Source organism: Pezoporus occidentalis, unplaced genomic scaffold, assembly GCF_034315485.1.
Source record: "Pezoporus occidentalis ecotype Australia unplaced genomic scaffold, CSIRO_AGI_Poc_V1 ctg76, whole genome shotgun sequence".
In the NCBI taxonomy this organism is placed as follows: Eukaryota; Metazoa; Chordata; class Aves; order Psittaciformes; family Psittacidae; genus Pezoporus; species Pezoporus occidentalis.
In genome coordinates, this window is record NW_026916115.1 from 2,079,819 (window position 1) to 2,106,224 (window position 26,406).

Below are 26,406 nucleotides of genomic sequence, written 5' to 3' on the forward strand. Positions count from 1 at the left end.
TAACCTGTAGATCTCATTTGTGTCATCATTCAGTCTGTCTTGGCTGTATTTATGATGTTGGCTTCAGATCGAGGCTATTTCAGCCACAGAAACAATAAAAACATAAACCACAATATTTCAGCATCAGAAGGTTTCTTTCACTGCTTCACATAATAAAAAAAGTACTTTTTATTTATCACCCATTTTTTATCTATAAATGTTTAAATCCTTTCAAATAGAAGTGTATATAAATGGAATATATATAATACAATAAATACTAAATAGAAATTTTATATACACAGCTTGGTACTTGGTATCTAGGCAATTAATCACCTTCTCCAGCCCGTATTAGAAGTAACCTATGGAATGAAGAGTCAGCAAAGTGGGGATTGAAAACCACTGATCAAAAACCATGCATGTGTTTTTCCCTTTCCATAAAGAGCATATTGTGCAGTAGGAGCTTCGCTCTGCTCTGCACTGGGGTTTGTTCTATTTACAGTTGTACACAAAGTAATTTCCTCTTCCGTTCCTTCTTCAGAGGCCCTGCACCGCCCTTATGGTTGCGATGTTGAACCCCAGGCACTGAATGAAGCCATCAGATGGAGCTCCAAGGAGAACCTGCTTGGAGCCACTGAGAGCGATCCCAATCTCTTTGTTGCACTTTACGATTTTGTAGCAAGTGGTGACAACACCCTCAGCATCACCAAAGGTAAGGCTGTGAATCACTGAGCAGCTACTATGTTGAAAACTTAGCAACAGAAAACAGAAAGCAGAATCCTGCTCCAGACAGGAATAGGAATGAGTATAGTTACAGATTTTTCTCTGAACTGGTGAGTGTAAGTCTCTCTCACTTGTGTTGGAGAGACACCTGCTGGGCAGTTCTCACAGTGCAGATACAGGTTTGTGTGACACTGCTCAACAGTCTAATCCAGCTGCAGTTATCCCTGTTCTAGTCTCCCCAGATCACTGGCCCTTCGAGACACTTGGCTTAGGGAGGGGCAGAGAAAAACCGTTACATTCTTGATGGTAACAGAACTCAGCACTTTGAACGGAGGCAAAATCAATAATTAAGAATTGCACAGAGATTTTCTGTTTCTGTTCAGTACATATATGAGACTATGACCTGCTGCAGAACCGTTTTAAATCCCATGCTATTTAAAGCTTCAAGAAGGAGACACTCCTCTTCCCTCCATGAAAAATAGTCTTTCTAGTCTAAAAAACTGGACTACAGGGAGCTCTTATTGTTCATCACTCACACTGCAGTAAATTAGGGAACAGTATCCTGGGTGTTCTGCTTGAAACTTTACTTCATAAATACTTTATATACAGCAGTTTATTTATAAGATAGCTGCTGTGGTTTTTTTATTGCTAACTACAAATCCAGGCTTAGTCAGGTGATGGTGAGTTTCTCCCTTAATGAGACCCAATAGATTACACTGTGCTTATTTTCCTTTTTTCTTTCTGGTCATAGGTGAGAAGTTGCGAGTCCTGGGTTACAACCAGAATGGTGAATGGAGTGAGGTACGTTCGAAGAATGGTCAGGGCTGGGTACCAAGCAACTACATCACACCAGTGAACAGCCTGGAAAAGCATTCATGGTACCATGGGCCGGTGTCACGCAGTGCAGCGGAGTATCTCTTGAGCAGTCTCATCAATGGCAGCTTCCTGGTTCGTGAAAGCGAGAGCAGCCCAGGGCAGCTGTCCATCTCGCTCAGGTACGAAGGACGTGTTTACCACTACAGGATCAATACCACCTCAGATGGAAAGGTAAGGATCTCTGGACAATGCTGTGGGGAGAGGAAATAAAAATATAATTAATAGGTGGTACAGAATCGCAAGTTGCAGACTGTTATGGGAGGGCTGTGTGTGGGATAAAACAGTTCCACTGCTTGGTATACATGTTCTTTTGGTATACATGTTCTTTAGTAACTCATCAAACACCACTTTGGAAGAAGTACAGACATCACTTCTCCTGACTGAAGGTAGCTAGAGAGCAGAACAGCTGTGGTTTGATGTTGTGGTATCTTTCCATTGGTTCACTTAGAACAAGAAAAGCTTTGGTAACTCAGTATTTTTAACCTTGATCAAATAGCAGTATGTTGTTTTGGAAGATGCAGAAACAAGCCTTATGCTTCGCTACAGGAATTCCACTTTCTAGTCCTATAGAGCACAAAGCAGGAGACATCACTGCTCTCAGGTGATAGCTTATATCTAGCTGCCTTCTGTAGGTAAAAATCTCACAGATTAATAATTCATTTGCCCAACAAGATGAGAACAAATATTTTAAAATCTGTTTCTCTGAGTTTTATTTTTATTTTAAACATGTTAGAATTTTTTTACTATACTGGTTTTCCAGTGTTACTGAGAACTTTCATTTAAATAGATTCCTGGTTCTTAACAGGTATATGTGACAGCAGAGAGCCGTTTCAGCACTCTAGCAGAGCTGGTGCACCATCACTCAACAGTAGCAGATGGACTGGTGACAACTTTGCATTACCCAGCACCCAAGTGCAATAAGCCCACTGTCTATGGAGTATCCCCCATCCATGACAAGTGGGAGATGGAGCGAACTGATATCACCATGAAGCACAAACTTGGGGGAGGGCAGTATGGTGAGGTGTATGTGGGTGTCTGGAAGAAATACAATCTCACAGTTGCTGTGAAAACATTAAAGGTGAGTTTTCAGATTGTTATGTTCTGTTCATTTATGATAAGGGTAAGGAAATTGTAATGTTCTCAGATTTTACCACTTAATTGTACGAATATCAGAAAATGTTATGTGCTGATCTGCAGAAGCCCCATGCTTGAGAGTAGCTTTGCAGAATAAGGTTAGCTCATCAAACTTGCACCAGTGCATGTGTCTTAGAAACAATTTTGAATTTTGGCCAAGCAAGCACCTGCAGGAACTGCATGTCTGTACAGCTGGTTTCCATGTCCACTTCCCTTGCCTCAGAACAGCTGTGGAAGCTTTAAGAAATCAGAAGTGTTGGAAATATGTTCTACAACTTTTCCTCTACTCCTGGAAAAATTCATCTTCTTCATTTATCTATCTTGTCAAACTCTTCTGTTTGTTTCAATATGAACAGCTACAGTTCTGTGTACTCCCTAAGTAAAGGAGCTTTCAAGCTTAATTTTTGTATCTAGGCAGGGGAACTAAGTGATCCTGAGAGTGTTTCTCTTACCAGCCATAACTGGTTTGGTAGCCACAATAGCTACCAAACAAGAAAGCCTAGCACTTTTTGGGTATTGCAGATCTATCACTTGGCCATGCTGCAGGACAGCCAGGCAGCTTTTCAGGGCTATTAGATTTTATTTTTTTTCTTTAGTTAAAAGCCAAAGCAGCAGAATGGAGACAGGGATGCCATCACTTATATTCAGCTAGGATACATGGTATTAAGCAGACCTTGTTCACGAAGATAATTTTTTCCTTCTTTTGCCTGTCTGTTCGTCTAGGAAGATACCATGGAAGTGGAAGAGTTCTTGAAAGAAGCTGCTGTGATGAAGGAGATCAAGCATCCAAATCTAGTGCAGTTGTTAGGTTAGTGAAAGGCCTTGCTCTTTCTGTTCTTACTTGAGTTTCCACCAGAATGAAATCTGTCTTGTTTAAAAGCAGGGGCAGATTTTCTGTAATTATATAACTTTAAATCAGGTCATGTTATGGGTGGTGGTTTGACAGCTTACTCCTTTAGATGGTATTGAAGCTGAGAGATGCCAATTTTAAATAAAACATCAAATATAGTCGCTTACATTAGTAGACATAAAGGTTTGCAAATTCAGCCTCCTGTTAGTTTGTATTCTTGGCCTTAGACATGTTCCAGGGGTTAAATCAGCTTTACAGAATTATTTTATGATTTATTTTTCTGATAGAACAGAACAAAATTATAAGAAAATTAAAAGTGAAAGAAACAATTTTACTGGAAGCACAACAAATACTGTTCTTCATGCTTTTCAAATTGGAGACATTTCTAGTAAAAGCTGCACTAAACAGAGCAAATTTGTCCACAGTTAAGCCAGAAACAACCAGACTGCTACTGCTGTAAGGGTCCCTGTGTATCACCAAATAAGTACATGAGATTGGGGCACTGGAGATGCAATGCAAGTGAGATCAAACAGTACATGACTAGAAGAAATCTGCAGGCTTTACAGCTTGGTTGAGCCCTGTTTGTTTCAGTGGCAGATGCGTGATATGATGATCACTATTAAATAGTCTGCATAGATGTTAATTCTACATGTACAAAAATTCTTAAGGAGACACCCTAAAATTTTTTATTTGGGTTTAATTGCCTCTGGACTTTCACTACTTTCAGGAGCAAAGTTGTCAAGCCTAGCCGAGGATGAAAGGAGAAATGTGAAGACTGTGAAGGCTTTTAATAATGGCAACTATTCTGTACCCATTTAAAAAATGGGCACAGATGAGGTTTTTGCCCAGCCCTGTCTGGTTCCAGGAGTGGAGACAGAAAACCTTCTCAGCAGAGATGCATTTTTCCTCTTTCAGATGCACAGCATAGTTGTCTTTCACTCCTGTATGTGTGTAATGGTAGGAAGAGGCACACAGCAGTGCTGCAGTGTGAGTTCACAGAGATTTGACATGAGTATCCTGTTGCCCTCCTCCTCCATTAATACATACTTCATACATAATTGCAATAACTGTAGCAAGTAGTCATCTGAAGAATGCTGCTTTAGAAGCAGGTCCCACCATGCTGATCCCAGCTAGCACACATAGGACTGCTTCCCATTACTCTGTAGTGACACTTCAGTCTCAAAATCTTGTCAGTTGATGGGTATTTACTTCCAGTTGGCCATGCTTTAGCTTCATGGAGGGAGAGAGGGGAAGGAAAGCAAATCACACATGTTTAAAATAATTCCTATTTCATTCAGGAGCCCTCCAGAAACAGAACTACTCCTTCATGTATATTGTATAGAAATAGCAGTGCTTTGATAGACATGTTTCTCTATGTCTGTAAGGTGGAGAGACATATAAATAGGCAGAAGCACTAAATTTTAAGTTGGACTGCATTGATTTGGGTCTTGTAGATGGAAGTCTTCACTTTTCAGAGAAACATCAGCACAAAATGTGACAAATGAATATTAAATCAGGAACAGTGGTAAGCTAGGGAAGAAAGGGAAGCTTTATTCACATGCTCTTTCCTCCTCACCGCTAGGTGTATGTACCCTGGAGCCACCTTTTTACATTGTGACAGAATACATGCCATATGGGAACCTGCTAGACTACTTACGGGAGTGCAACCGGGAGGAAGTGAGTGCTGTCGTGCTACTCTACATGGCCACTCAGATCTCTTCTGCTATGGAGTACCTGGAGAAGAAGAATTTCATTCACAGGTGGGTAAAGTCACATTGAGCTGGTACAGTTTCAGATTGCAGTGATGAACAGGCCACCAGCATGGTGGCCCAGAAATTTGTCTTTGGGGGAAAGATTCTTGCAAAGTTAGGTTTCACACTGGCTTACCTATTGGCTGTTTTGGTTTCAGTATAGTCTTTCAGTACTTTCTCCCCATGACTTTCATAGCAGACTGAAAATCTTATGCCTGACAGCTATGAAAGTTGGTGTTGTCCTATTCTGATGTACCCCCTATATGCAAGACATTGTCAACCCCAAGTCTTGTTTTAATCCAGACAGGTAAAGCCACACCATAAAGTTGTTACTGGTGTGGGATGAGCTGCTGATCTCATCCTGTTCTCAGGAAACATAAACTTCTCATTGTAACAGCTGTCATTACTGGAAAGTAATTATTAGAGTTTAAAGAATGAGCCCCAATCCTGACTTATGGCTTCTAAGAAAAAGTTCACTCAGTTTCTGACACTGTTGAGAGCAAGATTCACATTGCCTTTACCTGCTATATAAAGAGAGTGCTTCCTAATTCAGAAGAGAGGGACAGGCTATGCAGACACAAAACTGTATTCAAAAGCCCTGCTCTTGCTTCAGTAGAGGACTGTGCTTTTTCCCTTTGTACAGGGATCTGGCAGCACGGAACTGTTTAGTTGGAGAAAATCACGTTGTGAAGGTGGCTGACTTTGGCTTAAGTCGACTTATGACTGGAGATACCTACACAGCTCACGCTGGAGCCAAGTTCCCAATCAAATGGACGGCTCCTGAGAGTCTGGCCTATAACACCTTTTCAATCAAATCAGATGTGTGGGGTAAGAAAACTCCAGTCTTCTTTTCTCTTTCATTTTGTTTCTCTTTACCAGCGTAGACAGTAACTTGCTTTCTGGCCTAACAGAAGTGTGGGGAGGAGACAGTCACACACCAGGCCACAATAACATTTTTAGCATATAATGTCTTCACCTAGACTGGCCTGAAATAATGTGCAAGAATAATGTTGCCTCAAGCTGCAGTAAAGGCCACAATGTAATGAGCAGCACAAGAGAAGGACAGACTTATGACCAGGAATTCTGTTTTCCTCCTTTTGCAGCTTTTGGGGTGCTGTTATGGGAGATTGCTACCTATGGGATGTCACCATACCCAGGCATTGACCTCTCTCAGGTGTACGATCTGCTGGAAAAGGGCTATCGGATGGAACAACCAGAGGGGTGCCCTCCAAAGGTCTACGAACTGATGAGGGCATGTGAGTAGCTTCTTCCAGTTTGGAGGACAAAACTTGGGAGAGGTGGGAGAAATCTGTAGGTGACTCTGAAGTCCTTTCTTCTTTTGTGCCATTTTGTTGGCTAATGCGGAAAAGGGCCCATCACCTGAGACATACCTGGTTACTGACACAAAATGAGTGTGGTCTTTAGCGAACAAGAATTCATTCCCAGAAACTGTCATTTCTGAATACAGCCAAATACCATTTTGTGGCACATTGTACTGGTATTTTGTCAGTAGGACTTTTACTATGGAATCACTAAATTGGAAGGAAATTTAGTTCTCTGCAAACACAGCACCTGTGCAGGAGACACGTAGTTGACAGAGTTGCTCAAAATACATCCTGCAAGCATGCCATGAAGAGCTCCCTAATGCACCATAACAGATGGAAAAGGTACTAACTAATAGAAGACAAAAAAAATACAGTTTGGTACAGGAAGAGAGCAACAGAGTTTAACAGCATTGCCAATCTCCTTCAGTCCTGCAAGAGCGGGACTCCTTGAGTCCCACAAGAGACTATATTGGGCAAAAGGCTGAAGATCTTAGGGAGCATACCAGGCCATACTGTTGAATCAGGTAAGCAGCTCTGAACAGAGAGACCCTGTCAGTGTGACCTGGGAAAAGACTCCTTGGTGCTAACTCAGGCAATGTCTGTGACCCTCAGTGTTCAGGACAGGCAAAACAGGGTAGAAGAGGCCATTCTACAGCCTGTCTCCAGGGATGCCTGAAGACCTCCCCCCAGCATGTCAGAGAAAGTCAGGGTGAACTTTAGTTATAAAAGGAGGAAGTTGGGTAATGATGAAAGATATTGCTTTAAAAAACTTTCGGGAAGCTGACAAAACCCCCAAAGCAGGTAATTCTTACGATATCAATGCAACTGAAAATGAGCAGAATGACAGTAACTTCCCAGACCCTATAGTGGTATGAACAGATAGTCAGCTGCTTCCAGAATATATTCCCCTTGTGCAGATTTCTAACTACAGAAATTACACTTTTCATCATGATACACTTGTATAATTTTCCAAGATCCATCTCAGATCAATGCACTCTCTTCCTCTTCCACCCACAGGATATATATATTCTCCTTCTGGAAGGCTCTGCCTGAATTTCAGTATTAAGAGCATGTGAGCAGAATGTGCCTGGAGCTTTGCATACACAGTTATCTGTAACTGGGGTAGATGTGCATTCAGTCCAGACAGCCAGGGTAGCAGATGCAGAATTCACTTTTTCCCCAAAAATTTAGAAAAGAGGGATATGGAGACCCCCAAAATTAGTGGAGTTGGCAGAGAGCTGGGATTTTTAATACTGGTTCCTTCCTCTCGAGATTTGGTTAGTTAGGATATGGTAGGGTGACTGACTACTGCTGTGAATTAATTTCTGTGAATGACTCTAAAGCCTATTTAATTGTAGGAGATCAGTCTGACTACAGTTGACAAAGCTTGTGTCTTTTCTTTCTCCTTGCACAGAATAAAATATCTCCTACCTGTTTCAAACACTGAGACTTACTCTGCTTTCTCACAGGCTGGAAGTGGAACCCACCAGACAGACCTTCCTTTGCTGAGACCCACCAGGCTTTTGAAACCATGTTCCACGACTCGAGCATCTCAGAGGGTGAGAGCCCCTGTTGCTTTATTTCTGCAACAGTACTGGAAGTTTCCTTCCAGAGTGCTATGCTTATGGATAGGCCCTTAAGGCTCATCTGCTAGCAGTGGAGGTTGTGGTGAAGCTTCATCCTTTAGTTAATGTCTTAACCATAAGTAGGTAAATAAGTTCTCTTACTTGCCGGACAAATACTGAACAACCTTTAGATGTACAGCAGTGCAGGGGACAGCATAGTTTCATTTGAACACTAAAATGCTGAAGAGTTAATTCAAAAAATATCATATCCTTTATTAGAGAAAGCTTCTTGTTTCCCAAACTGAAGGGTTGGGAATAGTGAGTGATGTTGAGAGAGAGAGATATATGCCTATCACAGTCCTTTGCTGACTGTGGCAATTAGGTCGTGAAATACTCTTCTACCAGCCTTCATTTTTTAAGTTGGCCTTAATCCCTGGATTTTCTATGTAGCTACTTACAGGAGCGAATCTGTACAATTCAACTCTCAAATACAATCCATAGGAGTTAGTTAAGTACTGGTGAGACATGTGATACTGGGCAGCAAACAAGCAGAAGTGTCTGAGCATCTTCTAGATTTTTAAATTAAATACAAAGCTGATCTATCCACTTCCCTACCACAGAAAAAACACACCAGATTGAATTCTACCAGGGTGGATCTATATTAGGCCCATCAAGTGGCCCACAAATGCCAACTTTGGTATGGCCGGGAGGTTGTGGGGGATTTTTTTGGTGGTTTTTTCAATCACATACCTTGTGTTGATGCTGGGAAGCAAACGTGCAGTCTTCATTTCTAATGGGGAGGTGCAGGGCTTTGCTTCAAGCAGAGCAGCTTAGACCAAGATCCACAGAGGACACATCTTTTGGGGGATCCCAGGAGCATCAACAAGAAGCACCTTAATTGAAAACAGAGGCAGTGCTGACTTTACCTGTTGAGCAACCCTTAACCCAGCAAAAAAGTAGATTCATACTAGGCCTTTTGCACAGATCCTACCATTGTTTTGTTTTCCTGAATTCATAAAGATGTTACTGAGTGTGAAAATACTGTGAAAAACAAACATCTTACCCTGAATACCTCTAGACTTGAGCAAAAACTAAATCCATGAACTAGGTTTTTCTCAGTCATTTATTTCTTCTTGCCAGCCTGGGTTTGCAGTAAAGACACAGATTTTCTTTTGCTCTTCCTCTGCAGTCTCTGTTTCAACTATTCCCTTATTGTTTGGTTTGTTTTTTGTTTTCCCTTTCAGAGGTAGCAGAGGAGCTTGGAAGAACAGCCTCCTCCTCATCCATAGTTCCTTACTTGCCCCGGTTGCCCATGCTTCCCTCCAAGACTAGAACACTGAGGAAACAGGCAGAGAACAAGGAGAACATTGAGGGAACGCAGGATACTGTGGAGCACTCAGCTTCCAGTTCAGCACCAGGTATGGGCACTGGGACAGTGCCAGTGAGGCCATGCGTTCTGGGATAAACTTGCTGCTGGTATCAGTGCCAGAGAAACAGAAGAAAACAACAGAAAAAAGCCCAACACAATAGGGCAAGGTGCTTTGTACTGCTGTGTCATCAGGGCTGTCAGCCATTTTGTCAGTCCAGTTATTCACTAGCAAATAGTAAACACTACAGCTTGTTCAATGTTCTTTTAGTAAATGCCACTGTATTTCTTTAGAATTCAGTTTTGCTTTTTTTTAATACAGCTTCAAAACTAAGGTTGACAATGCAGCAACAGATCTTATTTTATACTTGCGGTATTTGGGGAAGGATAAAAAACAAACAGGAAGGGAATAAGAAACCAGGAGAAAAGAGCAACTCCGTCTTTTCCTGACCTTTTTCTTAAGTGGCCTCCTCGGTTTAGACAGGAGACAATGCATGCATGCAGAAGTGGGATAAAAGCAAAAAAATCACACCACCCTTGCACAAAAATAAAAGTGTTAATTTCCTCTCAACCTGTCTCTAAGCAGAACCTGCAGAATCTGGGCAGCTGAATATGCCAGGCCCATAAAGCGCACTGCAGGATAGGGAAGTGAAAATGGGAATTGATTTTGCAGATTCACACTTGTTTCTTCTGTCTAGGTTTTATCAGAAGCACACAGCCAACAAGTGGGTCTCCTGCACTGCCTCGCAAGCAGAGGGACAAGTCACCCAGCAGCCTATTGGAGGATGCCAAAGAAACCACTTTCACCAGGGACAGAAAAGGTGGCTTCTTCAGCTCCTTTATGAAGAAGAGGAATGCTCCCACACCTCCCAAACGCAGCAGTTCCTTCCGGGAGATGGAGAATCAGCCACATAAGAAATATGAGCTGACGGGTAACTTTTCATCTGTTGCTTCCTTGCAGCATGTGGATGGGTTCTCTTTTGCTCCCACACAGCAGGACGCAAGCCTAGCACCACCTAAGTGCTATGGTGGGGGCTTTGTGCAGAGGACCTTCTACAACGATGATGGCACTGGTACCAGCAGTGGTGGGGGTGTAAGCACTGGTGGTGGGTGGTCGGGCATCACTGGTTTCTTTACACCACGCTTGATTAAAAAGACACTGGGTTTACGAGCAGGAAAACCCACTGGCAATGAAGAACCTTCAAAACCTTTTCCAAGGTCAAACTCTACATCTTCCATGTCCTCAGGGCTTCCAGAGCAGGATAGGATGGCAATGACCCTTCCCAGAAATTCCCAGAGGTCAAAACTCCAGCTGGAACGGACAGTGTCCACCTCCTCTCAGCCTGATGAGAGCACGGGGAGGGGCAATGACCTGCTTCCCAAAAGGTTTGAAGAAGGCCCTGCTTTGACCAGAGAGAGACCAAAAGCAAAACTCTTGCCGAGGGGTGCCACAGCACTCCCTTTCCGAAACCCTTCTGCATCGGAAGACAAGGAGGGTCCAGGGCTAGCCGCAGCTCCCAAGGGCAAGGAAAAAAACAGTGGCCCACGGCAAGGGGCCCTTGAGGATGGCGAGAGACCAGGGTGGTCATCTCCAGTAAAGGCTGCAGCAATACTTCCAACCACTCATAACCACAAAGTGCCAGTCCTAATTTCACCCACTCTAAAACACACTCCAGCAGATGTGCAGCTCATTGGCACAGACTCTCAGGGTAATAAATTCAAGCTCTTATCTGAGCATCAGGTCACTTCTTCTGGCGACAGGGACCGTCCCAGACGGGTAAAACCAAAGTGTGCTCCACCTCCACCACCAGTGATGAGGCTCCTACAACAGCCAGCTGCCTGCTCAGATGCAGCAGAAGAGCTGAGCAACGTGGCGGGAGCGCAGCACGGACTGGAATCAAGTGAAGGGAGTAAGAAGGCAGCAGCAGCAGCAGCACCTGTTGGTGGAAAATCTGGGAGGCCTGTGGTGCCTCCGCCTCAAGTGCCTCTGTCATCGTCTTCCACCTCCCCAGTGAAACTGGCCAATGGCACGGCTGGCGCAAAAGTAGCGCTGAGAAAGACCAAACAGGCAGCTGAGAAAATCTCCGCAGACAAAATCAGCAAGGAAGCACTGCTGGAGTGCGCAGATCTTCTCTCGAGTGCCATCGCCGAGCCAACGCCAAACAGCCAGCTGGTGGACACAGGGCACCAGCTGCTGGATTACTGCTCAGGCTACGTGGACTGCATCCCGCATACGCGCAACAAATTTGCCTTCCGGGAAGCCGTGAGCAAACTGGAACTCAGCCTGCAGGAGCTGCAGGTTTCTTCAGCAGCTGCTAGCGTCCCTGGGGCAAACCCCGTCCTTAATAACTTATTGTCATGTGTCCAAGAAATCAGCGATGTGGTGCAAAGGTAGCTACTGTCAATCTGGGTAAGAGAAATACACATGGGGAGGGGGGGACTTTTTTTCTGTACTGATGCTTTCAAAAGGAAAGACTGATACTTGAGTATGTGAAGTACCTCAGATCACTGAGTTCTCCTCACGTTTACAGGTTCATCTCAAAGAATGGGGATGGAGAGGGTAGATTAAAGCTGTAAGGGGCAAAACATCCTGTATTTGTCCCTACCTAGTCAGGCTGATCTGCTTGATATGGCAAGGGAAGGAAGCTCCTTGCTTCTCCCTTGGAGAGGCAGGAGTATTGATGGCAGGTTCTAGCTCTGGAAAGGATGAATTGATGTGTGGTAGCTGGAGTACTGGAGTGGCTGCAGGCCACTTGGCTGTACAGATCCTCCCCTGTCTGTGCCAAAGTATGCTTTGGTCTCCTGACATGGCAAAGTAAAGGAACTGGGGCTCTGTTGGTACCAAGTGCCGAGCAGTCTGAGCTGGAGTAGCCATCAAGAGGGAGGTTACGTGCAGTTGGGAGAAAGGTCTAATGCACTGACAGTATTCAGAGCTGCTGGAGGTGGATGCACTAGCCCAGATGGCTTACTTCCACAGCACTGTTGCTGCTGTAATGAGAACTGCAAAATTAGTTAATATATTAAACTATCTCTTTTCCTTCCTGTCCACCTCATCCACCACATGTTCTCATCTGCGTTGTATCGGAAGCATCAGGGATACTGGGCAGACTTACCACTGGAATACCCCCTTCCCCACCACACAGCCTTGTCTCAGTTGATACTTCTTTCTAGTGGTCTCGCACCAGTGCTGCTTGATGGTCATTTGTGAGTAGTTTGGGGCTCTTGCACAACTTGCCAGTTATTGGGGTGGGTGGTTTTTGTTTGGTTTGCTTTTTTTAAGCTCTAGGTTGTTTCTATCTTGTTACCAGGTTTACTCCCCAATTTAGTTTCATCACCTTGAGGACCCATAGTAGGTAAGGCAGAGCTTCTGCCACCCCTAGCTGTTCTCCACATTCCTCTAGTGGTCACAGTGCTGCGGAGCCAGCTGGAGAGCCAGGAAGTACAGCCTGGCCTGCCCGTTACACACCCTCAGTGCTGTAGGGTTCTCTGGATCTGTCCCTTATCTTGGCCTAATGCTTCATACTGAGGGCTTCCTGAGATTTGTTGTAGTGCTTCCTGGTCTTGCAGGCTTCCAGCTTCCTGGAATGTGAAGGTGACTGTGTATGGCAGTGCAGAGGAGAATCACAGCCATCTTTTTTATTTCTTCCTGTATTTTAAAGGCTAGATCACAATCTTATGCTGTGGCAAAGGGAACACACACATAAACTGCACACTCCCCAGCTTGAGATGCGACAACAAATGTTATAGCTTTGCCTCGGAGCGCTCCCACTGGGTTATGGTTTCTGATGTCTGATGCCTACTAGCAATGAATGCAGTTGTGTGGTTGAAGTTGTCTTCCTTGGTCCTAGTGCTAGTTGTAGACTGTTGTGGCATCAAAAAGCTGGTCTTCTGCCTATACGCACAACTCCCTGAAATGTAAATGTACTGGCAGGTAGGAAGACCTCAACTAATTTGATTTGTGAGAAATGGAAAACAGGTCTGATAGCTGGCTCCAAATACACATTACCCTGCATGCTGCTGCTCACTTCACACTATTGGTGATGATAGAGGATCTCGCTTGCTTTGCACCTTAAATCTTTTCTTTTTTGCTAAAATGCTTTTTTAACTTGTTTTTAAAGTGTGACTGTGCTGCTTGTAGTTTGAGCATTTAGAGTTGAGCTGGGGCACAGGTGTGAATTTACAAGATGGGCACTTCCATTTCTGTCCAGATTCATTGCCCTGTTGGTGCTTGGAAGTAGGCTGGGTTGCCTTGCTGAGCATCCCTGTTTTTTCCATGGAGCATAGCGAGACAGGGGCCGAACAATCTTTAGAAACGATGTCTGAGAATCCTCATTTTATCACTGGTCTGTGGTAGATGAAGTTGTGTCACAATGCATGAATGCACCCCGGTGGAGCAGTATGTGAGGCAGAAAGGACTACATGAGCTTCACTGTTCAAGTAAGTGAAATGGTGAAGAGAGAAGGGAAAAGCAACTCCTCCACCCCGGCTGACGTTAAGGCATTAAGTGACTGAACATCTCAGTTTTACTCCAGTGAGCTGGTACCTAAGTGGAGACAAATCAACGTACAGCGTGGGTTACTCATCCTGACATATACAGTCAGTACCAAGCCTACCCAACAAAACCTGCTGTCTAGTTCTACAGTGGGACCTTTAGTAGGTTGGGGAGGGGTACACCAGGGCTTTCACAGCAATGCTCACCTGTAAGGCAGAGTACCAAACCGTTATCATGTAGACTTTACTGAGGGCTTTTGTGGTTTACCTTATCTCTTTCAGTCATCTTTACTGAAGGTGTGCACACCAAACTAATTGTCTTTGGAAAGCTGACCTGCAAAGGGAAGGCAGCTTGTGATACTGCTTCACATGGCCTTTCAAACAATCAAGAGGATTTAACAGGTATGGGAGCTTTCTTTGGGGCAGAAGGGCAAGTCTTGTTTGCCCTGGCAGACAATCGCATGGTTTCATCATTGTACTACTACTCAGCCTAGGACGAACAGACTGAAACTGAAGTGATTCTCAGGGGAAAGGTATTTTAACCAGAACATTTTAAGGCTGTTAGTCCAGTTCTGATTAGTATTTTGAACGGAGCTTTTTGGTTTTTTTTCCCTGAATGACAGTCTTCCCCCAGCACAAATGACAGAATAGGAAACAATTCCTGGAATGTCTAGCTTCTACAACAACCCTCTGTCAGCCCTTTCTGAAGAAACTAACCGTGCCCCAAGGAAGGACTGTTCCCCTCCACTGATCATCCCCACTTCCTTTCAGATGCCACCTGGTTTATTCTCCCCACAGCAGAGATGATGGGCAGTGGCACTGGGCAGTAGGCAGTAACACAGCTGAAGCAGCCTCTGCTTTTACAGTCACAGAGCAGCTGAGGTGGTAAGGGACCCCTGCCCAAGTGCCTGCTCCAGAAGGAGCCACCTGCCGAGGACCACATCCTGGGCAGGTGGCTCCTGAGTATCTCCAAGGATGGAAACTCCACAACCTCTGTGTGTGACAGAGCCCATTCAGTTCTGATCCCTCCTGTGGTGGAAAAAAACTCTCTGTTCTTACCCCTTGTCTTACATCAGGTGGGTAGATAGTGGCAGAGGTAGTGCTGACTTGACACTAGAGTTATTTCCCCTGAATAGGAGGCTGTAGAATTGCTGCTGATTCTGCTGCCTAACTGTTTTATTCCCAAACTGGAATTTACCCCCTGCCCTCTGGCAGGATAGCAGCAGGATGGTATCTGGAAAGGGTTCTGCTGTAAATTATCGTTCAGTTTTAGTTCCACAGCCACTCACCTAAAATTGTTAAAAGTTCCATCTCCTTTTTGCTAGGTTTGGCTTTTGGCCTTAAAGGTCTCTACAGTGGCAGCTTCTTTGCTGGTTTCAGCCTTGTACAGTACGTTCAAAGTAACGTAGGGATGGTGAAGCCCTGGTATTTGTGTCAGTGTAGAGCACTTCTTGCTCTACTTGTCAGGGTAGGGGACAAGGCATAAACTCCTGTTGTTTCCTTTCCTCACCACTGTCAGAAGGCCTTGTGGGGTAAGGATGTTATTGCAGCTGGGCTCTCTCACTTGCACTAGAACAGGCTAGAGTTTAAAGTAGTCTTCTCTGCAACAGGGGATGGCAGCACGTAGGGCCTGGTAAGCGCCAAGCACAAAGCATGCACTCACATGAGTGAGTTGACGTGGGGCACTTTCTCTTTGTAGCTACTGTGGGGAATTGGCCAGCTCACAGGTGCAATTCTCCTTTCTTCCTGCACTGTACACCCTTTTTAACCCCAGAAGCGGTGCACTTGGCTGTCTGACTGACAGCAACACTTCAGTATAATCATTGTCTTTAGTGTGGACAGAGGTGAAGCTGAATTAAGAGTCTGGGTCTTGGGACTGCATCAAATTTAGCCACTGGGAAAACAGAATAGAATGGAGCATTGCTGCTGATGCAGAACACAATGGGAGAGAGGAAGGCTTCCTGTTCCTGTCCTTCTCATACAGGACATCTCTCCTGAGCACCACTGGCCTTGTATCAGTGAGACAGTCGCACACGTGTGTTGACATCACATCAGGTGTGCTTATGCAAGAGTTTTATGGCACACTGCTCTTTGTGGGCAGTGGGAACTCAACCCCACAGCATGGGACAGCAGCTGCGCCAGAATTGCTGCAGTAACAAAGCAGCCCTCCTTTAAAGGCAGTGGGCACAAAAGCAGGCAGGATGGGCTCCGCTGTGCAGTCATAGCGTAGGAAAATCCAGACCTTGAAGCCTGTTCCATTTATCTAAGACTTTCCCAGCAGCTGAGGCACTCTGCATAGTGCTTGTGGGTGCTCTTGGGCACCAGCAGCTGTGATAAGCACTAATGAATCCAGAAGACTGTTTCTGCAAACAGAACAGGCTGCTTTGTTCTCTTGTAAAACACTGAGCCCTACTCCTAATCAGTGGCTGGCAGGAGAACCCAAGGGTCTTGACTACAGCATGCTTGGAAGCCTCCTGCTTCAGCACGAGTAGGCACCATCTGGCTCAGGTGGACACTGGGGTTGTGCTCTGCTTGCCTGTAGCGTAGAACAAACCTTCAGCCTTGTTCCCTGGTGGTGGAAAGTAAGAGGTTACGGGACACCTGACTTACTGACAATATCTACACATGATAAGAAGTGTCTGTACCAAAGGAGGTCATTCTTCAACTGTGTCTGTTGTGCATGGGAAGTAGAGCCCAGCGGGCTCCGCACGCTCTTTGCATCAGTAGTGAACTCATTGAGGGCAGGAATGGGTTAAAATGAAACACATTAATCACCGATCACTCTACCAGTGTTGTCAACTGTTTTTTGTTTTTATTGTTATTGTAATATGTTTTGGTTGTTTTTCTAATTTAATTCTCTCACTATCGTCTGACTGTGAACTGCGAACAGTGTTAAACTTGATGTAAATAAGGCCCTTTGAAGGGCCTCTTTGCCTGTCGTTCCACAAAGTTTTGCCAATTTGCATTTTGTTTTAAATAAAGGTTGCAATATTTTATTGGCAAAAAAATCGTGGTTTTCCTAAGGAATATTGGAAGCTGCTCAGTACTAACCTGAAGTTTGGTGGTTTGGATAGAAAAGAGAAGATAGTTTAATTCTACCAGATTGCAAAGAAAAGCAGTAGCTTTATTTATGCCTGTAAAATCAAGCTTAGTGTTGCCATGGAGTGATCAGAGGAGAGTGGGTCTCACTATTGGGTACATAATTGCTTACCTCTGAAACATCCCTGTGTGACCTGGCAGAGTGCAGGGCCTTGTGTGGTCAAGTGTGAGAGTTGCCCCCATTAGCAATACCACCAGTAATGGAGTAAGAACTGCTCAACATGCCAGCTTCATGCCACCCCTGCACTGGTGAAACAGCTGCCTGAGAGATTTCCTTCCCCTCCAAGCAGCACCAGCCTAACCTGGGCAGCTGAAGATTCTTTTCTATTAAATTAAAAAAAATATAATCCTAGGTGACCCTGGCTTATACAGCCTTCTAAGCAACTAACTACAGCTAACAACCTCCTCAACTTTCGGCCGACGTTATAAAACACAAACTGAGTTGTGTCCTTCTGTGGGGCTGTGACCTCCCTTCCCCACCTGCCTCTGCCTCTGATGTTTCCACGCTGGAGCTTTAGGCTTGAAACTTGTGATTAAGAAAGAGATTGACCATAAATCAGGTCTCAGAAATGCCTGATAACAGTGCATGCTGGCACAGGCCCTAAGGTCCAGTCCAGAGACAACAGGTAAGTTTAAACTAACTTTGCATCAGCTGAGCAGCTGGCTCATCTTCCTGCTTTGGACTATGAAGCCTCATTAGGTAACAGCCAGCGTGCCCAGAGAGACATACGAACTCAGAGTCTGCAGGACTAGTGTTAGTGTGTCTGGTCAGTCTTTTCCCAGAGGTCGTGCTGCTCATCACTGGCACTACAGGGAGGTTCAAAGCTTAAAATAGAGCAAAGGTCTGCATGCGGGGCGTCCAGGGCGCTAAGCCCTGTCCTTGGCGTGTGCCATTTCACCTCATCACCCAGCACAGCTCTGTTGGAAGGGAGTTTGGACCTAGAGGTCACAGTGATTCTCATAAGACTGTTGAAATTTTTTGGTCCTGCTGCAACATACTTATCACCTGGCAAGTACCCAGACAGCAAACAGGCCCTTAGTGCAGTAATGCTGATATCAGCCAAAAAAACACAGATGCAACATACTGAAAGGCCCTCAAGCTTACTGCATCCCTCAAAACCCAAATTCAGCTGCAGCCCATTCCTTCAGCCACCATCCTCACCAACGGCCCTTTGCCCTTGAAAAGGGAATTAGTCTCCCCTTTTTCATTTTGCAGGGAGGCAAAAAGGCTCTTCACCAAATTGCTTAGAAAAATGATTTCAGCAGAAGGTCACCTCATCCCCACAGCTGCTTCCATACAACAGAAGACTCCAGTGAGAGGGGGACGCTCCAAAGGGAGAGATTTGACATCTCCAGAGGAGATTATTGTCATTTTCTCAATGCAGGGGCCTCCCTGAACAAACCGTGATCCTGGCATGCACGTCCCTGAGCAGCAAAAACCTTCTGAGTGCAGGAGAGCAACAGAGAAAAATACTCAAGCAGAACAGTTCTGTTCAATCTTGTAAACTGACAGAGAAAACTGGAGACAGGGTGAGGACATGGCTTCTGCTGCACTGTCCCAACAGGACCAGTCTTTCCAAGATCTGCCTTCATCACGTAGTAACAAACCAAGGACTTGGACATCCCCACTCCCATAAAGCGTAGCATCTGTCAACATAACCACATCATCACTTCAGGCTACAACCTGCTAAAAGAAGGGACTTAAACACTGGACAGACTTGAGATGCAGCCAAGTGCAGGCTGTCTTGGTGCCCCAAGGCTGGGTGGAGGCGCCTCCTTCCCTGCAAACAGCCCTCCGAGTTACGGAGTTAAGCGTGTGTCCCCATGCGAGGGCATGGCTGGGTAACCTGCCTGCCTGACCTTGTGCAAGAGAGCAGCTCTAGAGTGCAGAACCACCTTCACCACTGGTGTAGTCCCACCTGGGGTTCAAGGAAGGAAGTAATTGATGCGCTGGGATACAGATTTGCAGCCCTGTGCAGAGAAAAGCTTCTCCTCTTTGGGCACAAACACCATCATCCTGGCCACCTCATCGAGTGCTGTCTCTGTGTATGGAAGTCCCCTGGCCAGGAAAGCATCCCGTGCGCAGAGCTTCACGTGGTGGTACTCCAGGGGCAGGAATGGCACGAAGAAATCAATGAGGTTCTCTCTGAGGAGGTGGCTGTGGGCATAACCATTCTCTGTAGCAAAACAAGACAAACAAACTTCAGAAGCTTCACCTGGGAGCTGTCATCTCTCTGCAGGGTCAGGCTTGTCTCTTGGCAGGGGTCTGTCCTGGAGAGACATCCACTTGTAAAGAGCTGTTCAGCACTTAGTCTGAACAGAGAAAGACATTACGGCTTGCCCATCTCAGGCCAAAAGAAGCCTGAATCCCTAGAGAAACCTTGATACTCCTGTACCGTGTTAGGCTGCCATTCACAACACAACCACTTTCAGGGCTGAAGTAGGTAAGAAGGACACACAGCTCCTTCCTCATGTGCCTCATAAGTGGGGCTGTGGTCATGTGGATGAGGGAAGGGGCTCATGCTGCAAATAATCCCAGGGTGGGGTGCTGGAAATAAAGCACGCACACTTCTGCAGCGCAAGGTGGATGGGACTGTGTAAGCAAGGCCCCAAGCCAGTGCAGAGGGGCAGGTTTGCAGGCAGCCTACCCACAGCATCCCACAAGTGAGCCCGGCTCTTACCTGTAGGCTCCTGCAGCTCCATCCGCAGCCGCTGCTCCAGGAGCTCCTTGGAGATCTCCTCCCGTGCCCGGCCAGCTTGCCAGAAGTCCAGGGCTACCTCATTGATGGTGTTGCCGCCGAGATTGCTGTGGACACAGGAGGGAAGTCATTCAACCATGTCCCCTCCAAGATGAACTGCTGAGAGCTGCCAACAGCCTCACCTGCAGAGAGGCCTCAGCAGTTCTCCTAGCAATGAAGGATTTGCTGTGTAGGATCAGCATCTGAAATACTAGCACATGGAGGAGCCAAGTTTCTTCCCAAATTGCCCCTTTCTATAGGCATCCGTACAGCTATCTTCCATCTTGCCAGCTCACAGCCTGGGGCAGCTGCTTTCTCTCCCAGGGTGGGACCAGGAGCCAGTAGAATCCTCCATCTGTCAGTCCCGTGTCCTGCCTGCAATGCCATCATCGACCTCGCAGGTAACACTTGGCTGCACACCAAACCCTCAACAAGCCACCATTGAAAGCCCAAGTTAGAAGGCAGAGCACGTGGTGGGAACCTCACTGGAAGGGAAAGTCCAGGGCAGGGATTCAAATGGCAACCCAGGAGTTGGCAAAGCACCCCCTGCGTGAGGGACAAAACAGTTCCTATGTGAGGACTACTTTGGACACGCAGTGGTGGCAGCTCCATGGTGGGGAGCGGAGGTCCTGACAGCCACTGAGGTTCCCAGAGCAGTCCCTCACCCTGGAAAGCAGATCAAGGGCAGGCAGCCCCCAGAGTGCTGGTGAGAGGTTTGCAACAGCTCAGGCACCAGCCCCAGCACCCCACCACCGGTAAGCTGGCAATACTGGAACCAGCTAACTGCGGAACTGGTATAGGTAGGAGGCAGATAGGCACTGGGACAGACCTTGCACCAGTCTTTTCTCTCATGTCGGAGGCTCTGGACCCACTCCCCAAATGGAGGGGAGGCAACACTAAAAATCCACTACTGTTTCCCACCCCCCTGCTGCCTTGTTAGGGGGGGAAGACAGCTTATACTGATCCTGCTCCCACATCCCATGAGAGAAGCACAGCCTCTTTTGACTGAGGACAGGCAGCCAATCCTCCCTTATCCCCCAAACCTGGCCAAAGCTGCAGGACCAGGCCAGTGTCCAAAGGAGCCCTGGGGCAGAGCCAGCTCTCCTACAAGAGGTCTGTGTCACACTGCCACCAGGTGTGATGAAACCTCCGCTGCTGTGCAAGGCACCCTGCTCTGCTCCGCTTGGTGGCACAAGGGGGCTGATGTCACCCCCAACCTGCATGGCTTGCCAGGTAGGACACAAGGTCAGCTGAGCACAGCCAACACCACATCCACCCTGCCCTGAGCAACAAGGAAGAATCTGCCCCCTCCACCATGGCTCCTGCCAGGAGGCCCACACAGGTAGGACTGAAATACGGTCAGTTCTGCAAACACTGGGCACATACACAGGTCCTCCCTGTGCAGAGAAACTTCCTGGGAACCACCAAACCTGGAGATAAGAACGTTTGCTTGGACAGTGGGGGATGGAAAGCAAACGCTCCGTCCACCTCTAGCCTGTGGGAATGCCTCTTGCCAAGGCCAAGCTAAAGGCTGTAACTCCTCAACTGAAGGGGGCCCAGGACACTTGTCTCTCCTGGCATTTCCCACTGCCTACTTCAGGCACATGCCTTCCTCACATCCCAGTTTTGAGATGTCCCACTTCTCCCTCGTGAAGCATCCCACGTAGGCTTGGGTCAGGGACAGCACTGGGCTGTGCACATGCCAAAGTCCTTTCTCCTCTGGATGGGTAAGGGACCAGCTAAACCACAGGATGAACTGATGCCAGATCAGTCCTCACAGCACAGCAGACCGATGGCACCTCAGCCTGCAGCCACAGCCACACAGTGGGAACTCCCCACCTCCTGCTCCCAACTAACAGGGCCACATTGCACAAGAACTTCCCATCAAGATCTGCTTTGCTCCCTGGAGAATGTGATCTCCCTGCTGAGCTGTGCAGGGTGACACCGTGCTAGCTCTGACTCTCACTGGTTCCTTGTCTCAAAGCCTAGACACAGGATTAGGTTTCCCAGCTAAGCGAGACCTTAGCTCCTCCTGCAAATGCCCCTGAAAATACTCAGGGAGGATGCCCAGCATCAGTAAGCAAAATTGACCATGGAGGCAACTGCCTTTTTCTAGACATTTTTTCCCCTCTCCTGCAGCCTAAGCCCCTCATATCACACACCTCAGGGGATAAACTCCATCTCTTTGATCCTTCCCATCCCTCTGGGGGCCCAGAAATCACCTGAGGAACAGGAAGATGGATCTCCTGTAATCCACCTTGCTCTTGTTGTCATAGTGAGCCATGAAGGGCTTGATGGCATCCAGGAGGCTGAAATGAAGTTTCTCTGCCTCATCGAAGATGAACAGGGGCTGCTTGCAGCTCTGCGCAGTCTCACTGATCTGATTCTTCAGCTGAGCCTGTGGAGCAGCAGGGAGGAGCATGAGAAGCCCAGCAGCAGTCAGTGCCACCGGAGCACTATGAAGGGGCTAAGCTGCAATGTCATGGGTTAACCCCGGCTGGAAGCCACTTGCTTATTCTCTCCCATCCAGCCAGACAGGGCAAAGAACAGGAAGAGCAAAAGTAAGAGAAAAAGTGAGTCACGATAGTTTAGTAAGTGAAGGAAAGAGGAAGAAGAAATAAAGAAATCAAAGCAAGTGATGCAAAGGCATCCACTCACACCTACCACTAACAGACTGATGCCCAGCCAGGCTCCGGGCACTGGCTTCCTACCCCAAAACCTCCTCTGTTCAGTTTTTATTGCTGAGCACCACAGTAAATAGCATGGAACATCCCTCTGGTCAGTTGGGGTCAGCTGTCTGGCATGACCCCTCCCAACTCCTTGTGCACTCCCAACCGACTGTGGGGGCCAGACTGGGAGGAGAAGGCTCTGAGGCTGCGCAAGCACTGCTCACTGGTGTGTTATCAACACTGTTTCACTCATAAATCCAAAACACAGCTCCATTATGGGCTGCTGTGAAGAAAATGAACTCCATCCCATCCAGACCCAGTACACTGGGCCATCCCACAGCAGCACAGTGTTGTTGGTTCTCACCTTGTACGAATCCACATACATGTGATGGGGGAAGTGGAAGAGCGAGATGAACAGCCTGACACACTCGCTCTTCAGCCCATCCCGGTACAGGTGACTGGCCACCATCCGAGCCACAAAGTTCTTGCCTGTGCCAGACCAACCATGGAAGGAGAGGACCAGAGCCTTCTCTGGCTGTGGGGTCTGCACGAACCCTTGCACTGCCTGGATGACCACTTCTTTGGCCAAGTGTTGCCCATGGAGCTGCCCGCTGAGGTCTGCTGCTAGCCCTGCAGGAGAGAGCAAAAGCTCAGCCTGAAATTGCAAGCCCAGCTGCTGCTGCAGGTGAGAATAAGAGGAGAAAATGTGGCAGGGCACGAGGCCCACCCAGCCCTGCTGGTGGGACTGTCTGAGAGGAGGCTGAAGTGGTGTTATACCCCCAGGGTCAATGAGACAGGCTGCCGGTACCCTGCCTGCATCAGCCACTGACCACAAAAAGATGCAGATATTCCACTGACTCCTTTTTTTCCTTCGGGAAGCAGAGGAGGTATTTGACAATTGCAGGGAACACTTTAATTCAAAGACCCTCGTGAGCTCCCAGCAGAGATTACGGATACCAGAAGTCTAAGGACCAGCAAAATGCAATGACACCAGTGCAGGCTTTACATGCAGGTCTCTGTGTACCTTCCTGACCTGGGGCTGGATGTTGGGCCAATTTGGATCCCACTGTGCATGCCTGAGGGCTACCTGATGAAGGCAGGGCTCATGGCAAACTGGAGCAGATAATGCTGTACAGTAAGGAACAAACTCTCTTGCAGTTTCAGAACTATAAATGAATAATGGGAACCAGGATTTAGCTCAACCCCTCGCCCTCCCACCAGCTCAGCCCCTGCTCAGAAATGCCCTTTACTCACCTCAAGCCCTTGACAAAATACACTTTTTTTTTCTTTTTAAAGAAACCCACAAACAATCAACAAGAGACGAGGGAGAGGCAGCAGAGACAAGCACTGCCTGGGCTCTCCCAGATCCAGCACAGCACCTACCTGTGATATTGTTGACTACCCTGCAGTCTCCCGTCTGGCAGCACTCGCTGAAGCTGCAGTACCAGGCAGAGAGGATCTCCAGGTAACCCTGTCCCACCAGAGGCAGGCCCCAGCCTGGAAAAGCAGCAGTCTGAGCAGAGGTGTTCCAGCAAGTTTGGGTTTTTCTGGGTTTGGTGTGGACGCTCAGCCCGGTTAATGGCAGCTCTCCTCCTGGGTGCGGGGACTCAGGCACTGCCCACCAGCAGCCCAGCTGGCTGGAGGGGAATAAGCAGGCAGCAGCTGGCTCGGGTGGGCGCAGTGAGACACAGCAGGGGAAAGCATGACAGTGACGTTTGTGGCAACCCAGGGTGTGCCGAGGGAGGTGCCAGGGTACTGAGCGACCCTGGGGAAAGGCGGCGTCCACAGGAGCTGGGGGAAGCAAGGTGATGGACCTTGCTGTTTCTGGGGTATGGGAGAGAAAGGAGGCAGGTGCTTACCTGGGCTGGGACCGGACTCTTCCTCCTCCTCCTCTTCACAGCCCTCCTGCCACACTTTGCATGTCAGGTACTGCCAGTACTGCTTGGAGAGAGCACCCACAGCTCCCAAATGCTTCTTGACGGCTTCGTACCTTGCCCCGCTCCACGGTTCCCCCTCTGCCATGGGGCCCTGCTCCTCTTCCCACGGCCACCGCGTCGTCCCTCGGCTGCCCAGGCCTCTCGAGCCCCGCAGCAGCAGCAGGGAGCAGGCCAGCCCCAGGAGAGCCGGGAGCCTGCCCCGGCCCATGGCGGTGGGTCGGGTGTCCCCAACAGGCTGCGGACAGCCCCGTCCCGGCTCTGCTGGGTGTCTGCAGGCTCCCTGCCTCCCTTAAACAGCCTGAGCCGTGATCTCACTTCCTGGCCGCCTGCGATTGGAGTCGCTGGAGAAAAGCGGTGCGGTGGTGTCAGCGCCGCGCACACATCGGCTCGCTCCTGTCCCGTGAGTGGGGCCTCCACCGGCTCGGCACGGATCCTGCCTGCGCTACCCTGCAAAACCCAGCCCTGCTCCTGGAAGAAGGCGCCAGGCACCGCTCGGGTCTGTATTCCCCACTGCTTCCCGGGTCCTGCCGGGAGGGGAGGCGAGAGGCTTCTCTTCCAGCCGGGCTGGAGAGGTGCCTAAGGAAGCTCCCGACACCACTGCCAGCCTTCCCGGAGCTGCACCACCGCAGCCCTCCCTCCGGCCTCCGCACCGCGGCACCAGCGACAAATGCCTGGGGAAGGCAAATAATCTGGGGTTTTTCAGGTCAGGGGCTCGGCTGAAATTTTGCTGCCGCAAATGCAGAAGGCATCAGCAGTTGTTCATCAGCGTCCTTTCCAAAGGACACGGAAATTACAGCCATAAACAAGGGAGCAGAAGGCAGTGGATGAGCCACACCAGCAACAGAGGGAGCTGCACCACCGTGTCTGGGGTTGGTTTGCTGCCTTCTGTGCTGTGAGTTCAGTGGTTAGATCAAAGCTCCAAGACAAATGGTTTTGTTGCTGGCTCTGGGGCAGGTTTGCTGTCTGACACTGGATGCACGTCCTTCCTCATCAACCCCAAGAAATGCTGCTGTTTACTTCTACATCGATGCATCTTCATCCACCAGTTTATCTAAATACTAAGACAAGGTATGGTGGCCTCCGCTCCTCACACCGCCAGGAAAAGGTATAATTCAGATCAGGACAGAACCACCATGAAATCGTGTATGAGAACTGAGGTACAACTCATTACCACTACTGAGCTCACCTTCACCAATCCCTTTTCTTCAGAAAGCTGTAAACCCTCTCCTGGAGAGTGAAGCAGCACGCACAGTCATTAGGGCTGGCTGCCTGTGCTTTGGCAGGAGATTCTAGGATCCCAGGCAAAGCCTGGCTTTTGGAAACAGGTATGCACACAAACTCAGCTGGGGGTAGGGGGTTTAAAGTGGGTAAGCTCCACACAACTTGGATCTTACTTTAAGCTGTAGCCACCACTGGCATACTGTAAGAGACTAACACCTGTACAAGTTACTGAGCATCAGGGCAAGTCCACCCACAACTTACGCTATCCGAGATGAGGCCGAGATGCTTTGGACATGAGAAAGAATTCCAAGGGTCAGAAAAATAAAAATAAGAAGGATACCAAGTGCACCTGATCCAGCCTGACGAGATTCTCTTGTTCAGGTGGATGGGGAGCGAGTGGGATCCAGCACCGCCAAGTCATGGAGTGGAGCATATCACCATCTACAGGTATCTATAAATATTACACATTTTCATTAAAGATACCGGTATTAACATTATTGTCCCCCTCCAGCTTCAAAAATAGTGAGGCTAAAACCTTAGCAGCAGTTGCAATAACTTAAACTAAAAACATACACATTAAAAAAATCAACTAAAATCGAACTCACTGTAGCCATAACAAATTAAACTATCAGCCTTTTGAAAACTAGCTAAAGCATCTGAATTGAAGCATTTCCTCAGGGAGGAA

The 26,406-nt window shown here is 47.6% G+C and overlaps 2 protein-coding genes across 5 annotated transcripts in view; one reads left to right on the forward strand and one right to left on the reverse strand.

Moving 5' to 3' along the window:
* The window catches only part of ABL2 (ABL proto-oncogene 2, non-receptor tyrosine kinase), a 50,766-nt gene extending 33,713 nt beyond the window's left edge, over positions 1-17,053 (forward strand). For both annotated transcript variants that reach the window (XM_062602296.1, XM_062602297.1), the window contains exons 2-11: positions 518-688; positions 1,451-1,746; positions 2,381-2,653; positions 3,433-3,517; positions 5,142-5,319; positions 5,954-6,138; positions 6,414-6,566; positions 8,105-8,194; positions 9,445-9,618; positions 10,265-17,053. In XM_062602296.1, coding sequence (XP_062458280.1) covers positions 518-688; positions 1,451-1,746; positions 2,381-2,653; positions 3,433-3,517; positions 5,142-5,319; positions 5,954-6,138; positions 6,414-6,566; positions 8,105-8,194; positions 9,445-9,618; positions 10,265-11,961 — 3,302 coding nt within the window. In that variant the 3' untranslated portion in view covers positions 11,962-17,053. The remainder of the gene's footprint in view (positions 1-517; positions 689-1,450; positions 1,747-2,380; positions 2,654-3,432; positions 3,518-5,141; positions 5,320-5,953; positions 6,139-6,413; positions 6,567-8,104; positions 8,195-9,444; positions 9,619-10,264) is intronic.
* On the reverse strand, positions 1,655-24,778 carry TOR3A (torsin family 3 member A). 3 transcript variants are annotated; one of them, XR_009961484.1, is made up of 8 exons: positions 24,423-24,778; positions 23,947-24,060; positions 22,928-23,193; positions 22,117-22,292; positions 19,838-19,962; positions 19,076-19,333; positions 8,951-9,093; positions 1,655-1,766 (listed from the first exon to the last, which is right to left on the reverse strand). XR_009961484.1 is itself a non-coding variant. In XM_062602317.1 (7 exons), exons 1-6 carry the CDS (start codon positions 24,706-24,708, stop codon positions 19,083-19,085), a joined length of 1,218 nt encoding a protein of 405 aa, XP_062458301.1. In that variant the 5' UTR covers positions 24,709-24,778; the 3' UTR covers positions 13,624-14,109; positions 19,076-19,082. The 3 variants fall into 3 exon arrangements, 2 of the variants coding, with proteins under 2 accessions (XP_062458301.1, XP_062458300.1); XM_062602317.1 differs by lacking the exons at positions 1,655-1,766; positions 8,951-9,093 and adding an exon at positions 13,624-14,109; XM_062602316.1 differs by lacking the exons at positions 1,655-1,766; positions 8,951-9,093 and having other exon boundaries at positions 17,161-19,333.
* Between the last annotated feature and the right edge of the window lie 1,628 nt (positions 24,779-26,406).